The sequence below is a fragment of the Cololabis saira genome, chromosome 16, assembly GCF_033807715.1.
Source record: "Cololabis saira isolate AMF1-May2022 chromosome 16, fColSai1.1, whole genome shotgun sequence".
In the NCBI taxonomy this organism is placed as follows: Eukaryota; Metazoa; Chordata; class Actinopteri; order Beloniformes; family Belonidae; genus Cololabis; species Cololabis saira.
This window is the reverse complement of record NC_084602.1, coordinates 25,586,773-25,603,407: the sequence shown is the minus strand read 5'-3', so window position 1 is coordinate 25,603,407 and position 16,635 is coordinate 25,586,773. Positions and strand designations below refer to the sequence as shown.

General features: G+C 41.9%; 1 protein-coding gene across 2 annotated transcripts in view; it reads right to left on the bottom strand.

Annotated features, from left to right (window-relative positions):
* eif2ak4 (eukaryotic translation initiation factor 2 alpha kinase 4) overlaps positions 1 to 16,377 on the bottom strand; it is a 39,025-nt gene extending 22,648 nt beyond the window's left edge. The window contains exons 1-16 of one of the 2 annotated variants that reach the window (XM_061742894.1): positions 16,056 to 16,377; positions 14,505 to 14,620; positions 12,073 to 12,175; positions 11,823 to 11,996; positions 9,392 to 9,472; positions 9,135 to 9,274; positions 7,424 to 7,524; positions 7,178 to 7,335; positions 6,544 to 7,082; positions 2,340 to 2,455; positions 2,060 to 2,208; positions 1,538 to 1,974; positions 937 to 1,009; positions 756 to 845; positions 553 to 675; positions 368 to 472 (exon numbers count right to left, since the gene is read on the bottom strand). In XM_061742894.1, the coding sequence (XP_061598878.1) occupies positions 368 to 472; positions 553 to 675; positions 756 to 845; positions 937 to 1,009; positions 1,538 to 1,974; positions 2,060 to 2,208; positions 2,340 to 2,455; positions 6,544 to 7,082; positions 7,178 to 7,335; positions 7,424 to 7,524; positions 9,135 to 9,274; positions 9,392 to 9,472; positions 11,823 to 11,996; positions 12,073 to 12,175; positions 14,505 to 14,620; positions 16,056 to 16,181 (2,631 nt within the window). In that variant the 5' untranslated portion in view covers positions 16,182 to 16,377. The remainder of the gene's footprint in view (positions 1 to 367; positions 473 to 552; positions 676 to 755; positions 846 to 936; positions 1,010 to 1,537; positions 1,975 to 2,059; positions 2,209 to 2,339; positions 2,456 to 6,543; positions 7,083 to 7,177; positions 7,336 to 7,423; positions 7,525 to 9,134; positions 9,275 to 9,391; positions 9,473 to 11,822; positions 11,997 to 12,072; positions 12,176 to 14,504; positions 14,621 to 16,055) is intronic. The other variant, XM_061742895.1, reaches the window with a different exon arrangement.
* Between the last annotated feature and the right edge of the window lie 258 nt (positions 16,378 to 16,635).

The following is a 16,635-nucleotide window of genomic DNA, read 5'->3' as shown; positions in this document are numbered from 1 at the left end:
GAAAGAAAGAAAGAAAGAAAGAAAGAAAGAAAGAAAGAAAGAAAGAAAGAAAGAAAGAAAGAAAGAAAGAAAGAAAGAAAGAAAGAAAGAAAGAAAGAAAGAAAGAAAGAAAGAAAGAAAAATTCCCATTGATGACGTTTAGTAGCATTTAGTATTCTTTTAGAGCAGTGTTTTGGGGGCTCCAAAGACTTAATATGGTGATAGATTTATAGTTAAAAAAGGTGGAGTTGAATTGGTATTTTTTTTATCGTCATTTTTATCGTTATCGGGATAAATGCCAGAAATTATCCTGATACATTTTTTAGTCCATACCGCCCATCCCTGATTTAAAGGATGCCTTTGAGCTGCATGAAGCATCAAACTGTACCACGTTAGCGGGGTGATCAGTAGCCAGGCCAAAGTCTCCAATTTTCACATGATCCTGAGAGTCCAGAAAGATGTTGACAGGCTTCAAGTCCCTGTGAATCATTCCCTAAATGAGAAGGGGATGTGAAATCCTAAAAAACATACCTTTAATCTGTCTGATCTTGTTTTTTTGAAGCGTTTAAATACCTGCTCATGGATGTAAGCGAGGCCATCCAGGATCTCCCTGAACAGTCTCCATAACCGATTCTGGTCCAAGTACAGGCTTTGATCTATTGTGTCCCTTAAAGTGCTCTTTTCACAGTATTCCATCTGTCGGGGACACAAACAACGCGTTGGACGAAAAGCAAAGATCTTGAATGGAAAATGCGGAGCAACAACGAGAGGCTTACTTGTATGTACAAGTGATGTGCAATAGTGAGATGTGGGTCGGAGTCGGAGCTCTCCGTGGTGTCAGTCAGGGGTCTTTTGCTCGCTTCAACCTGTGAATCGACACCAGCCGTTTGTCGGTATCAGAACTGACGCAAAACCCACCGATAAAGTGAATAAATAATGAGGTGAAACTGTTGGAACCTGTGACAGCTCGTCTATGCTGTCATCGCCGTTTTCAAAGATGATGTCGCTCTCCGAGTCGCTATCTGATGGCCTGAATAAAGACAAAGAAAAAAACAAAAGGGATGAGCCAACAGTTTTTTTTTTTTTTAATTTAACATACAGTGCAAACGACAAAAGACGACATCAGTATGTGTGTGTGTGTGTGTGTGTGTGTGTGTGTGTGTGTGTGTAGATAAGATGATGAAAGTAGATACATAAATTGAGATATAGTATAGAGTGAATAGAGTGGTGTAGCACGATATCATATAAATATAGCATAATAATATAGTAATATCCTAATATAACATCATTTTTATAAAATATTATAACATATAACCAAATGATATCACCATACTATAATATATAACAATATAATAATACTATAGTATAACATCCCATGAGATTTCATAACTTAATATAATAATACACTATGAAACAATATATCATGATAATGCCAGGAATAATTATTAGAGTTAGATTTGGTGGTTTATGTATTGGAATGAGGGGTGAGGTCAGACCGGGGTGTTTAAAAGAATTAAAATTACTTTTCTTATTAAAAAAAAAAAAAAAAAAAACTTACAAAAAAGAAGCGCCAAATACATCTTCTTCATCTTCCTCATCGTCGTCCTCATCACTTGACTGGTGTCCGCTACACTTGGCGCTGGAAGATCTCTCGATGGTCGTGGACCACTCCACCGAGCTGGATAGAGCCGGAGGAGGGGCGGCGTCCTCCACGTTGTCGGCGAGGCCGAGCTCGTTGAGGCGCCGCGGTCGACTCCGGGACTCCGGCTGTTTGTCCGGCGTGCTCTGAGGGTCCGAGCTGTCGGTGCTGCTCAGCGCTCCAATGGTCGGCTTCTCATGCCGCTCGATCCAGGCGTTGTAGTAGCGCACGATGTTCTCGTGATTCAGGCGCGAGAGCAGCGTCACTTCACCTTTGATCCGTCGGAACTGCTTACTGGCGGGATTGACCTGGATGCGCTTGACGGCATAGTAGCAACCGTCCAGTTTGTTTTGAACCTGCATGTAGAAAGAAGGTCAGGTAAACTGAATGAAACAGGACAAAACCCTGCAAGTGTGTCATTCGGTCGAAACTGGAGTTCACCTTAATCACAGCACCAAAGGCTCCTTTTCCCAGAAGCTGCAGCTCCTCAAACTCAATGTAATAACGCGATAGCTGCCTTTGAAACCCTGAACTGAAGGGTGTGTTTAGGATGTGGCTTTGGGGAATGACTGATGATGCAAAGTCTAGATCTGGGAAACAACAAGTGAGACATGACTGTTTAAACATTGTTGTAAAACACTTTCACCAAAATCTGGAACTGTAATCAACTTTTTAAGGGGTTATGGCCTGTTTTTAGGTAAAGAGAAGGGCAGATTATAACCTTCTGGGCTGGTATCCTGATCCTGTGGCAGGTTTCTGGGTGAGGGAGGCTTGAGGAAAGAGTGGTCCAAAAGCTGCTGAGTCGTCCAGCGTTCAGCATCGTTCAGACACACGCACCTTTGGAACAAAGACAGAGTCAAACTCTTTTACTGGAATCACACCGTAAGGATCTACAGCGAGATAATGCGCAACTTGACAGCAGATGTTTAAATAATCTAAAGTAACAACATGTTTCAATTTGCCATCTCTTTTGCATAAAATACCTGCACACAAAAAAATTATTCTAAAACTTTGGTGAAGCAAAATCTGCACTGTAAGCAAAATGTGCTGCTTTGGTATTTTTCACTGCAATGACTGAAGTGAAAAATTAATTTTCATTATTTTTCCATCATTGTTTTATATTTCTGTATAGTATAAAAATAAGAAGAAAACTAGAGCACACTTTAAATGTTTTTGAGTAGCACGATCGGAGCCAACGTAGCTACAGCTGGGAAAGCATCCCTTACATCCGTGTTATTTTTAAGCCAGACACGTGTGGCTGATTGCACTGCTGCTTTGCTTGCGGCTTACTTAGCTGAGGTTTAACATGGTACTGTTTCAACCACATTAGTTTGAGTTTAACCGACAGCTAAGCTGCAGCGCTGCAACCCCCCCCCCCTTGACGCCTCGCTGGCTGCATGTGTGGAAAAGTCGGGTTGCGACGACAGCTGATGCACACCAGCTGAAAGCAGAGGTACACTACAGCGTCGACATTAACCTTGAGGAGCTTGTTCAGCCGGTATCAGATCAATTATTGTGCACACAAAACAGATTTCAGTAATAAAACATAAAGGACATTTACTTATTTCAGTCATCGAAGTAATTAAGGAGCAGCTCAACAATCATAATCAAGCAAGAACAAATCAGAATTATCGACATCTTCCAATTATGTGGACCGAGGGGACTTAAATCTGTCACGACATCGCAGTTTAACAAAAAAGTCAAAGAGTCTTCAGCAGAAATGCCACATCATTATTAACACAACATCATTATTATTGGATTAAAATGAACATTAACAAATGAAATCAGTCAGTCAGCATCCAACAATTTACCAACTCATTCAAGAGTGAGTGCTTACAAGTAGGTGCAGTTGAACTGGAGACATCCCTGTAGAAGATAAAATTAGCTTAGACTTGCATGTTGCCGTCTCTGAGCTTGTTCCCAGACAGATTTATCATTAGTTCCCCGGGCTATCAGACAGTGTAACCGCTTTATTAGTCCTTTTTTTCCCACAGTGATGACAGAAAGCTTGCAGGGTTCCAGGTCACTGCACAGCTTTATGCTGTTTATAATGATATACTCTTTTTATTAAAAGTAATGTTTCTGTTTTAGAAAGATTTTGTTTAAGTGGCTGGTTATTGTTTTTATTCCAACTGAATATGTTTGCAGGCGACTGATTTGAAATTAAATTTCCGGCAAGATAATCAAGGTTGTGAGAATTATTGCTGAACATGAGATTACAGACTCCCCTCGAGGCTGCAGGTTAACAGCACCTTCCCAAAAAGGCCTTATGGAAGAAGATGAACCAGGAAATGCTGATGCTACTGGCAGCAACAGAAGACGCTTAACAGGAGATCAAACCCCGCCTCCTGATATCACTGACGTTTAAAGTTGGTAAATAAAAAAAAAAGAAAAGGTAAGTCTGGCAGACTTTGAAAACAAACAAAACATACAATCCCCTCCCTTCAGACTTGCTTTTGGAACCAGGCGGAAAACTGGAAACGCATGAGCAGGGAATTCCTGTAATAACGAAGAAAAACAGTTTGACAGACAAGCAACGGTCCCAGGACTTTACAGGTTTCAGATTCCGTCGATTCCATGGCTGACTAGGATTTTCTGCCTTGATGTGACGGGACATGATAGAGGGACTACACCTCTTTAGTTTCACACTGTACTATAGTTGAATTATTTATAATTTCTTCCAGGGTAAACGACTCATCTGTGCACGTCATTTTCATTAGTTTGTTGTTTTAAATGAATCTTTTGAACTATAAAAGTAGTAACTGAGTAAATTATTGATTACCAATTTTAAGTTATTTCAGAGACCATTGTGGGTTTCTCTTTCTTTGATGGAGAGGTACCACCAGATTTGTCCATGTCTGTTACTATTTTTGGGAAAAATTGATTTTGAAATATATATTTTCTGCTTGTTTGAAAAATGGCTTTTATGTCATTTCATTCGTTTTTGGTTTCATTAGTCATTAAGGAAGCATTTTTGCTTTTTAGCTTGTTGTTCCAAACCATCCATCCATCCATTTTCTTCCGCACATCCGTTACCGGGTCGCGGGGGCAGCAGCCTCAACAGAGATGCCCAGACTTCCTTCACCCCAGACACTTCCTCCAGCTCTTCCGGGGGGAGTCTGAGGCGTTCCCAGGCCAGCCGAGAGACATAGTCTCTCCAGCGTGTCCTGGGTCTTCCCCGGGGTGGGACATGCCTGGAACACCTCCCTAGGGAGGCGTCCAGGAGGATCCGGTACAGATGCCCAAGCCACCTCAGCTGACTCCTCTCAATGTGAAGGAGCAGCGGCTCGACTCTGAGCTCCTCCCGGGTGACCAAACTCCTCACCCTATCTCTAATGGCGCTTTTCCACTAGTATCTACTAAGCCCGACTCGGCTAGTCACGCTTCATCCCGGCTCCATCCGTTTTGTCCCTGTTTGTTTTTCCACAGCCAGGTGAGAAGTGGGCGGGTTGGGGTGAAGCTGCTGTGACGTACTCGATTGCGCAACCCCTTTGTTTGTGTCAGCGCCGATGAGAAATCAGCTGGAGCCGCGAGCGGCTGAGAAGAAAACAGAGCGCCTGTGGATCTGATCGTTCCTTATCGCACGTCTACATCCCTTTTTTAATTCTCTCGTCAGCCACCAGATTTATGAACATCTGCACCTCAGAGTTGGATCACCAAACAGATGTTTGCGCTGTATAATAAAATCGCCGTGAGCAGCGAGTCACTTTCGCGCTGACTCCCGCTTCCTGATTCAAACGTCTGACGGCCCCCCGACCAATCAGTGGCGTGGAGGGTGGTGACGTCAGATATAGTGCCGGTGTGGGTACCAGATTGTATCGGGCTGCAATATTTTCCCCGGAAGTGTCGGCCTGAAATATTTTCCCCGGAACTGTGCATTTTTTCCCCGCGATGGTATTTTTTTGCCATGTTAAGCTAGGAAGGTAGTTTTTCACCATGTCTTCACATTCAAAACGTCTTTTTTGGCAATTGCGGATTAATCAGTGAGCGCTTAGTTGACTTTACATTTTTTTTATTATATTTATATAATGTATTATGACTATTTTGCTTAGACATTTACAGATTCAACAATGAGAACATATAGAGACATACACTTCTGTAAAGTCAGAAGCAGCAGATCATAGTGGAGGTAAAAGGGAGAAGAAACATATACAAGGAATTATCAGAATTATCAGTGATCTTACTGACATAGGCTAAAAAAAATATTAGAGTTAAAATATTTATTAGGGACTATTTTCATTAGACAATTGGAGATTCATCAGTGAGCTGAGAACAATAATAGCCTACTATATACAGTATAGGGTAAACAATCTTTTGCTTGCTGCATAGCAGTAAGCAGTTAAATATTTTGATCTTAATAGACATTTTAAATTATCGATTTGCTTTATTACATTTATTAATCATCAGTTTTCAACGGAACGGAACGTCATCACGTACGGTCAAAAGCCAATCACAAGACGGAACGTCATCACGTACGGGGAGCCGGTAAAAAAAAGCAGGTGGGAAAAAAAAGCACCGACACCGGCTCAGCCCGGTTAGAACCTCGGCAGAATGGTTACAGAAAAAGTATCTGCTTGGCACGGCTCCACCCGCCTTGGCCCGTAGTGGAAAAGCGCAAGACGGGGGCGTGGCGGGTAGTAGCCGAGCTGAGTAGATACTAGTGGAAAAGGGCCATTAGGAAGCGTCCAGCCGCCCTGCGGAGGAAACGTATCTTGGCCGCTTGTATCCGCGATCTTGTCCTTTCGGTCACTACCCAGAGTTCATGACCATCGACTCAGCTCTTTCTTTGTGAACTTGTGAACAAGATATTTGAACTCCTCCACTGTTCCAAACCATGATTACATAGTTGTCATTATCACAGTTAAAAGCTGTATCTATGAAATGGTCTATAAAACTAGTTTAAGACAGCGGTGAGCCATACATACTTGTTTAGGAAATCCTGGAAGTCAGAAGGCAGGCTCCCCGGCACCGTCACTGGATACTCCTTCACTTCTTTGCCCTGACTCAGGGCCAGCAGCATCAGCCCCAGGCTCCACACATCCCCCTTCTTGCCTGTTTTTGTTGGCATCGCTGTGTCTTCAGAGAAACGCACGTGCGCTTGCTCAAAAATGTCCTCTTTGCAAATCTCGGCGAACCTCTTGGATAAGCTGTAATCGGTGAGCCGGACGTTGCCCTCAGAGTCCAGCAGGACGCTGGAGGCCCCCAGCTGTTTGTGCACCACGGAGTTGGAGTGGAGGTAGTCGAGGGCCGACAGCAGCTGGGCCGTGTACTGGCAGAGCTTCTCCAGGGGGACCGGGGTCTGGGTGAGCAGGCTCTGGTTCAGGCTGACCCCGGCCACGTGCTCCACCAGCAGGTTCACCACCAGGCAGTCCTCCTTCTCTGTGGAGCTCAGAGCCGTGTAATGCACCAAATGTGGGTGATCCAGCCGGAGGAGAGAGTTGAACTCATGTTCAGCAGCATGGATCTGCACACACAGAAATGTGTGGAAATGTTCACAAAACGTCTTTTCTCTCTCTCCAGAAACATAAAAGATGGTGAATACATTAGTCTCCTACTTGCCTGCTTTTTACAATTCTCGATCTTCCCTTTCTCCTGACTGGTGAAGAACTTTCCCATGTTCTTGTTCCAGTGCAACGACCACTCGTAAATCACTGCATACTCTCCGGAATTAGCTTCAAACCCGCAGTAGACACTTCTGCCGAGCCGCTCGCTCTCTCCTGTCAGAGAAACACCTTCTTGTGACGCCGTCGTGCGGATTAGGAGATCTGACGCCAGACCGGTAGCGTCTACTCTGACGGCTCTCACCTAAACTTTTCCCCTTGTGAACGACGAGCTCCCCGGAAATGCTGCTGTTGAAGTGCAGAAGCTGCTGCGGGCGGTGGTTGTCCTCGTTAACCGTGTCTCGCCTGGAAGAGAAGAACGTCAGAAGTAAAGTACAGTTGATTGGAGTTATTATGAAATCATACAAACAGAAAGGGTCTCGGCCTATTTCTGCTTTTTATCAAGCAAGAACAGAATGCAGCTGAGAGCAGGACAGAATCAACGCTTTGTATAAAAGTAAAATGGGAAGCAAAGCTAAAAATTCATATACGAGGAGTGGTATCATCTGTGTGAGACACAATGTACTAGGCCTGTGTTGAAAAAAATTGATTTCCCAATTCTAAATATATTCTTATATTAATTCCTAAAAATCGATTCATATGTCTAAAGATTGATTTTTTTTTTTTTTTTTTTATGTATTTTTTTCATCATTACATTACAACTTTTGGTTATTTTTTTGTTTATCCCCCAAACAGGAATGTTTTGTTGGACAATAGAATAACTGGTGCCATGTTTTTGCCTTTAAATATGTTTAAAGGTATGAAAACTTTAAAGTGTCTTGGGGTTACATTTGCAAAAAATGCTAAAAATCAAATGCTCAAAAATTAAAAGCCAAAATAGACCGAAAATGGAACAAATAAAAACGGAATGTGGGAAAAAATAAAACCAATTTCATTCGTCTGTTTGCTGCCCTGGATCTGTTTGGTAATTCTGACCCACATGATGTTTCTGAAAGCAGTTCTATCAGCATTCTGGGAGCTGATTGGTCCTTACAGCATCATTAGCTGCCAATACTTGCTGTTTAATCTCAATATAATACTAGTAGTAATATTTTGCATAACTACAGTCATATAATTCATGCAACAGCTCAAAAAACAGTTTTAATAACACTAACCCAAATCAATATCGGAATCAAATCGAATCGGATCGAATCAAATCTTGATAATCGATTCTGAATCTTAAGAATCGTAATCGAATCGATTCTTGACGTTTTAATCGATCCCCAGCCCTACAATGTACAACAACAAATTCATCAATATGGAGAGAGTTCTGCTGAGAGAACCTTATTCTGTACTTCATAACACCAAAGATAAAATCTAAGCAACTAGCTATAGAACAAGACTGTAGGAGACGTGGGAGTGTGGAGGCAGATCATACACACATCTTCTGGAAAGGTACGAAAATTAGTTAGTATTGGCAAAATGTTAACTCAGTCCTTTAAAATGTTATGGGGTATGAAATACCAAACACCTGTCCAGTGATGTATCTTGGGAACATTGAGAAAGTTATAATGAAAAAAGACTTGTACTTGACTAAAGTGCTACTTGCAACAAGCAAGAAAGCCATAACGGAACTGGCTCAATGTGAACGCTCCAAGGCAGAGCAGTGGTTGGACATGGTCAAGGAAAAAATGACATTGATACTGAGAATGAAAGAGAACGTATTTGATGAAAATTGGGAAAAATTGAACGCTTATATGAGACAACATGACACCAACTAAACGGATGCTACATGGAATAGTGAACTGAACAGTTTCATCTCCAGACTGTGTTAGTGTTATTATTGTTATTCTTACATGTAATTTGTTTGCAGTATTGTTTTTGTCTATAAATATGTGAAAACTCAATAAAAATGTAAGTTACAAAAAAGAAGTAAAGTACAGCATTTGTAGATGTGACAGCGGACCGTTGCGTACCGGTGGCGTGTGTTGGAGGTGGTCCGGCGGCGGTTACCGCCGGCTTTCTTGGCTTCTGTCAGTTCAGGAGTCGCTTCACCTGGACTGGATGGAGTCTTCTCCAACACCGGGACCGGCTGCTCTTGGCTCTCGAGTCGCTCCTGTGGAGGCAAAGTTTAAAAAAGAAGATGCGGTATAATGACACGGTTTGCATTTCTGTGTTCTGGATGTTGCGTTTATGTTTCACCGCTTTTTTCTAGCAAACATAAAAAAAACACCTGTTTGGCTATTTCCTTTCTTCTCTTTTCTTCCCGCTTCTCCTCCTCCCTCCTTTGGATTTCAGCCATGATCTCTTTTTCCTAACACAATAAAATACAACATTTAAAGTTTCAGTTAAGTTCAGTCTTTTTTTCCATACAGTGCAGTTTAGTGTACTCTTATTCTTTCCAGTGGACGTTGTTAATATGACGCTGCCGTGAAGGTTCCTGCTTCTCGTTTACAGTGACCATGTCAATTATCTCTATACGACTAAGCAGGAATGAGAAAATAAGCTTTATTTCTCTCTTATATAGACTGTTTTGATAAAGAGAGTTGATGCGGAGCGGAAAAATGTCAATGTCAGAAGCTGGGAAATTCTTGATGGCGTGGTTATGTGGTACTGCTCTGTGGATCAGATGAGGAAAAAAGAAAACTTATCAAAAGCACTAATAGTATTTACAGATCTATATGGTTATTTCAATAATTAGAACATCTGGGAAACCGACGCCCTTTTAAGACGTAAAACAGACTCACGGAAGGCAGTAACGAGCTGCAGTGTCTGTCACCATAGCAGCCAACCTCTTAAAGGAGCATGAGGCAGGATTTATGAAAAGAATTCGTATACGTTTTAAGTTTTCTAGTAATAATGTCAGATTAAGCGTTCCAAATCAAAAAGAATGAGCCCTCTAGTGTATCTCTCTGTTGCCTTGAACAGGCTGTGTGCTGCAAAATGTGCTGCAATTGTGAGGCCAAATTTCCCGCGCTGTCCTGCGGATGTGACGTCACATGACGCTGCATGCGCGTTCTCCCCTTTCTCCCGTGCCAGCTTCGCTGTTGCCTGCAGTACCCCCAACGACCGTCGTGGCGAAGGGTGGCGCTAATGAGCAGTGTTGGGGGTAACGCGTTACAAAAGTAACGCAATTACAGTAATGTATTACTATTTGCTGTAACGCAGTAATATAACGCATTACTAATACATTTTCGGTAATATTTTACTCGTTACAATCTAAGTAACGCGCGTTACAACACATTTTAACCCGTTTAGCTGTTGTTTTTTAAAGAATTCACCAACACCGCGTCCGCGAGACATCCCGACAACAGAAAAAAGCGTTGGGAACGCGGCGCGGCGGAACGTAGCGCTGCTGGACACTGTTTGTGTGGGGACTGTTCAGTGAGCAGAGCCGGCAGGGAAAAGTCAACAGTGCGGCGTGTCCGCGTGTAACTTAAATCTACCATGGTCTCAGCGTTAGGGCTCGGCCAAGTGAGGCGTTATTAATATATGGGCTTTATACATTTATTAAATATATATGAGCGGGGAGTCGGCGAGGAGCTGCACGAGCCGGGCTCACAGTCAGTCGCGCTGTGAGAGCAGATTTATGGTTCCGCGTTAAATCGACGCAGAGCTTTCGCCGTAGGGTACGCAGTAGTTCGCGTAACCCACGGCGTATGGCCTGCGTTGGTGTAACGCGGAACCATAAATCAGCCTTAAAACGCACCTGCAGCCCATCAGGAGGAGAGGTTAAAACAGCTGCGAGTAGTTGATTGCTGGTTCGTTTTGTTAACTCTGAGAGCTTTATTGGTTTGTTTGTTAGCTTGCTGGTGTTTTTTTCTCTCTGGGAGTTATTTATGAAGAAGTTCTGAGTTCCGTGTGAGCAGTATTCGAGTTGAGGGGGGATGAGGGGTGATGTGATGGCACCCCCCCTGAAATTAAAACTGTCCAAATCACCCCCCCTGAAATTAAAACGGTCCAAATCACCCCCCCTGAAATTAAAACGGTCCAAATCACCCCCCCCCTGAAATAAAAACGGTCCAAATCATCCCCCCTGAAATAAAAACAGTCCAAATCATCCCCCCTGAAATAAAAACGGTCCAAATCATCCCCCCTGTAAAACTGCCATCCCCCCTTTCCATCCCTTATGTCATTTCATCAATGAATGTGGTTTTACTGCTATTTCAACATTTAGTCATCACCAGAAAAATAACTTATTTGACAATTTTCACCTGTTTCAAGTAAATTTTCACTTGAAATAAGTAGAAAAATCTGTCAGTGGGACAAGATTTATCTTTTTTTGCTATTTTGTTGAAAGTAACTCAAAAGTAATACACAAGTAGTGTAACGCATTACAATTCAGATATAGTAATATTGTAATGTAACTAATTACTTTCAAATGACAGTAACTAGTAATATATAATATATTATATTTTGGATGTAACTTGCCCAACACTGCTAATGAGTCTCATTTCTTAAAAGGAGCCTCATGCTCCTTTAAATTGTCAATGAAATAGCGTTTGAAAGGGTTAAATACTGCACTGTAACACAAATTTTGCACATTTCTAATCCATTTCCATGTTAAAATCTTCTTGGGAAGCTTCCAATTATTTGGAATCCCTCCACACAAATCGCTTTAATCAACGAGACGGCTCCAACGTCTACTCGTCCCCCTCCCTCACCATCTCCTCCTCTTGCTTGCGCCGCTGGTCCATCCTCTCCTGCTCCTCCAGAGCTAGTTTCTCCTGCTGCTTTTTCTGGTTCTTCAGCATCTCCTCGTGGAAAGAACGAGTCGGGGGCATGTTGTGCTCGCTCAGAAAGCCCTGGATGTGGTCTGCTAGCTCATAGATCATCACCTGGGGGACAGGATGGAGATGTTAATGGAAATCTGCGTACGCTCGTCTTTGTTTGTGATGGCCAGTGCATCCTCACCTCCCCACATCGCACAGCTGCCAGTTTGGTGAGTTCACTCTGGAGGTTCTGGAGGTTCTCGTTTGAAAGGCCTTTGGCGTTCTTCAGCTCCAGCTCTGGAGGCCTGTTGGTGCCACATGATCACAGTAAGTCATCACAGTAAGACGGCATTCACATCCCTGGATCTTGGAGATATGTGAGCCAAAATCACTAATAGCTAAAAAGGCGGTCACGCTGGATCGATTAGGAACCTGTTTCTTTCCAACTTCAGCCAAACACGCGAGTCCACGTGGATAAAATCAAGATAAATTGCTTCAAGGATGTAAGTCAATAAGAATATTTGTCAGATGGAGGAATTTTGGCATAACAGTAATGTAGGCCTTGTTCTTTTTATTTCCAGCTGTGTTTACATGCAGATGTTTAGCTTTTCGTCCATCCCTGGCTACACAAGCACATTTTAATCAGCAGAAATCTCCAACACTGAACTGATCAGTTCAATAACTTCAGACACTTGCGTTTCACCAAAATGTGCTTCTTTTAACTTGTCATATCTGAGTTTACTTTGAGGATGTCTCTGATTTATATCCATATTTATTGTTTGATGGATTTACTAAAATACAAACAAAAAAAATATAGGAACAATATTAGAAATAGATTAATTGATCTGTTAGCTAATAATTGATTCACAACTATTGATTTTTTTAAAATAATGGCATCAATTGCGAAAAAAATTAACAAACACATTTATCACATCAATATTCACGCAACATAAATCCACAACTATTCACTGTACCACAAAACGGTTTGTTATTACTTGTTATTACATGACAACAATAAGGAATGATATGAATAAATGTACTTTCTGTGAACGAGATGATGACCTAAACCCCCTCGCATTGATCAGTGTGTCGCATTCAATAGCTTGTCAATCTATTTAGGTTTAAGAGAGTCAGGCTCCTGTATACTCTGTGTGTAACTTAAAATAAACTTGAAAATAAAAATGGACAGATTAAAACTGGATGAAACAAAGCAACTCACAGTGCCAATGACTTTTGAGCAGTTCTGTACATGTTAGAACAAAAAAAGGAGGTAAAACCCATTTGAAACTTGAAGTGTGAATGAAAATACATCGATAAATATTTTTGATTCAATATGTCTCAGTTATTGTCTCAGGGGGGATAATATAGACATTCATGTAGATATAATCTGCATCACTATGTGCTACAGGAAGTGGACCCCCCACAACCGCAAAACCCTGCAACGCATAGCAAACACAGCAGGCAAAATCACTGGCATCTCACTCCCCTCCTTCATGGACGTCTACAACACCCTCCTCACCCCAAAGCACCCAGCACTGTGTGTGACCCCACCCACCCACCACATGGACTCTTCAGCCTCTGGGAGACGGTACAGGAACCTCGAGCCTCGAGCCAGAACCACCAGACTAATGAATGGCTTCATCCCCCACGCTGTCAGGAAGCTGAATTCCACTTGTTCTCTGTTCTTCAATCACTCTGTCTGTTCTCTCTTTTCCTGCTCTGACCAGCTGGCCTCCGGCAGGAGGGTCCTCCCCCTATGAGCCATGTCCTGCTCAAGGTTTCTTCCCTCCTAAAGGGGAGCTTTTTCTTGCCACTGTTTGGCTTAGGGTTTTTCTCCCTCTAGGGAGTTTTTACCCGCCATTGTTCATGTTTATGTAATAATTGCTCGGGGGTCATGTTCTGGGTCTCTGGAAAGATCCTAAAGACAACTTCTGTTGTAATAGACGCTATATAAATAAAATTGAATTGAATTGAATTGAATTACTGGAGTTAAATTCTGGAATGATGCCAACATAAATTTAAAAACATGTCATTCTCTTTTGGTTTTTAAGAAAATGGTTTGTAAAGCTATTTTTGAAGCTTATAAGTGCAATTGACTATCTGTAAATGTTTCTTTGCTTTTCTATTGTTTCTTTGCCTTTTGTTGTTTCTTTGCTTTTCTATTCTCTTTTTGGTTTTCTGGAGGTCGGTAGACACAAAAAGAAAGTTGGTAATATAGGACAGGCTTTTATAAGCAGTTTGCTTCAGCCTATGCCTTTTTAGTCATTGTTCAACACATTTTTGGTTTTGTATGAAATGTTAATACTGTGCACAATGTTTTTTTTTTGGTGTTGTGTTTTGTGTTGTCATGACTGAATAAACCTCATTCATTCATTCATTCATTCAGTCATTCAATTTAACATTATAAGCCAAATATTAAATTTTGAAGACCCAATAATCTATTCAGTTAAAATAAACATCTTTGGACTACATAACAATTTTGTTTATTTTATTGTAAGGTTTTGGAAGTATGTACTGGAAACATACCAGAATTGAACAACTGAGTCTGTGAGTCCCCAGAGGTATACTACGGTAGTCTCTCTATGTAAAAAGGTTCAATCAGGTGAGATGGCAGGCAGAGACAGGAGTACTCACATGTCCGGGTACTTGGGAGGACATTTCACCTGCAGGTCCACCGTGGCGTAGCATTCCTGCCCATAGTTCAGCCCACTGGGCCTCAGGCAGAGGTGGACCTCTGGAGGCCTTTTAACCTGAACATCAAGAGACAAGCACCTCAGTGACGGCTGCTAGGTCTGTACATACTTTTAAGAGCAAGCTAAAGACTCAGCTCTTTAAGGAGCACTTCTGTATCTAGTAAGCTGCGTGCATTTTTAGATGTAGCTTTCTTATATAAAGGGGAAAAAATAAATAAATAAATAAAAATTATATTCTAGCACTGACGTGACAGCACCTGTGTCCAACTGGACTCTCAGCAGTCTGACCAGCACTTATCCGGCTGGACCCTCCTATGTGATTTTGTGCTTGTGTTGTTCTCTCAGATGTAAGTCGCTTTAGATATAAGCGTCTGCTTAAGACCCCTTATGATCCATCCAGGTCCTGCTCAAGATTTCTTCCCTCCTAAAGGGGAGTTTTGTCTTGCCACTGTTTGGCTTAAGGTTATTTCTCCCACTAGGGGAGTTTTTACCTGCCATTGTTCATGTTATGTTTATGTAATATTTGCTCTGGGGTCATGTTCTGGGTCTCTGGAAAGCGCCTAGAGACAACTTCTGTAGTAATAGACGCTATATAAATAAAACAGTAGTAGTAGTCATCATTTCCACCAGTACATTTCAACTTGTATCCATCATTCTGCTCATAGGAGCCAATGCATCCTAATGTAACATGAGGGTTCGATAGGTGGTAATCAGACACTCTTCATGAGAGAAAACAGCAGACGTGAGAGTTAGTTTTCCAGCAGAATTTTTACTGAAGCTTCCAGTGTTCTGCCAATCCTTGCTACCTGCCGAGAAATGCTACTTTGTGGTTCTGCGCACGCGCACAGTCGGTTTTCAAAGTTTGCATCATTTCTTGCACGATGTAAAATTGATAATATGGGATGTTGAGTATTTGATCCTTCAAAATACACTACCCATGACATGAATTGCATTACACTTTGTGAACATTATATGATAAAGAGAAAAAAACAACAATTATATTGCTTTTTTTGATATTCATTCAGTCATTCACCTTTATTTAACCAGGCAGGTCATTAGGAACACATTCTTATTTACAATGACGGCCTGGCAAGCGACAAGGACCACTTGGGGGAAAAGGAAGTGGGCTAGGGAGTAAAACACAGTAAAATTGTAGCTCTACAAAAGCTTCATTTTTTGGCAAAGCAGCAAAAAATGGCAGAACACCGGCATCAGAAATCACCATGACAACCAGCAACTTCCTTCTTTCTGACCCCATGTGACTAAACCAGGAATTACCTAGATCGAGGAAACGTATTGTAAGAAGGTAAAACCAAATAAACACATTCAAAAGAGTGTTTTAACACTATTGTGCTGGTATAAACATCTGAATCTGTAAACATGTGAATAATAAAGCACAAATGCACAACTAATTAACTACATAAACATTGTAAATATATTTCCTGGCTAAATTAACTTCATCTTTAAATCTTACACCATCATAAATATGTACCTTCCAGGGATCCTTGTTCCGTAAGTCTTGGAAATCCTCCCCGAATATCGAGGCCAGGGCCTCCAGTTCATTCTCCTGCTGCACAGAGTAGTCGTCGGTCCCTGCTGGAGTCTGCTGACCGCTCATTCTCACACCTACATGGCACTTCCATCCGCCCCGTCTCTCTCCCAGCCGCCCGAAAACAGGAAGAGAGAGCCCTTCTGGTGCAGACTCCCCATAAACTCAAGTCTGGAGGATTTCAAATCCACTTGGCGGCATAAGCTTAACGTTTTCGAGGAAGTCTCTACTTCACCAGAACCACAACAACGCTGCCAAGTGGCGCATGGCTGTTACAGGCTGCACGTCGCACTTGAGACGTCATCACGCTCACGAACGTCCTCTAGAGGGCAGCACTGCTGCTGAAACATGAAATCAGGCCTAAAAACATTACTGTTTACTGAAGCGTACTCTTAAATTAAATACTTACCTGCTGTACTCTACTGCCCTTATTTTTAACAACTTGTGCTTTTTGATATTTTACCTATTTTCTTATCATTTTATTTCATTTATTTGGTATTTAAGCATACTCTTAAATTAAATA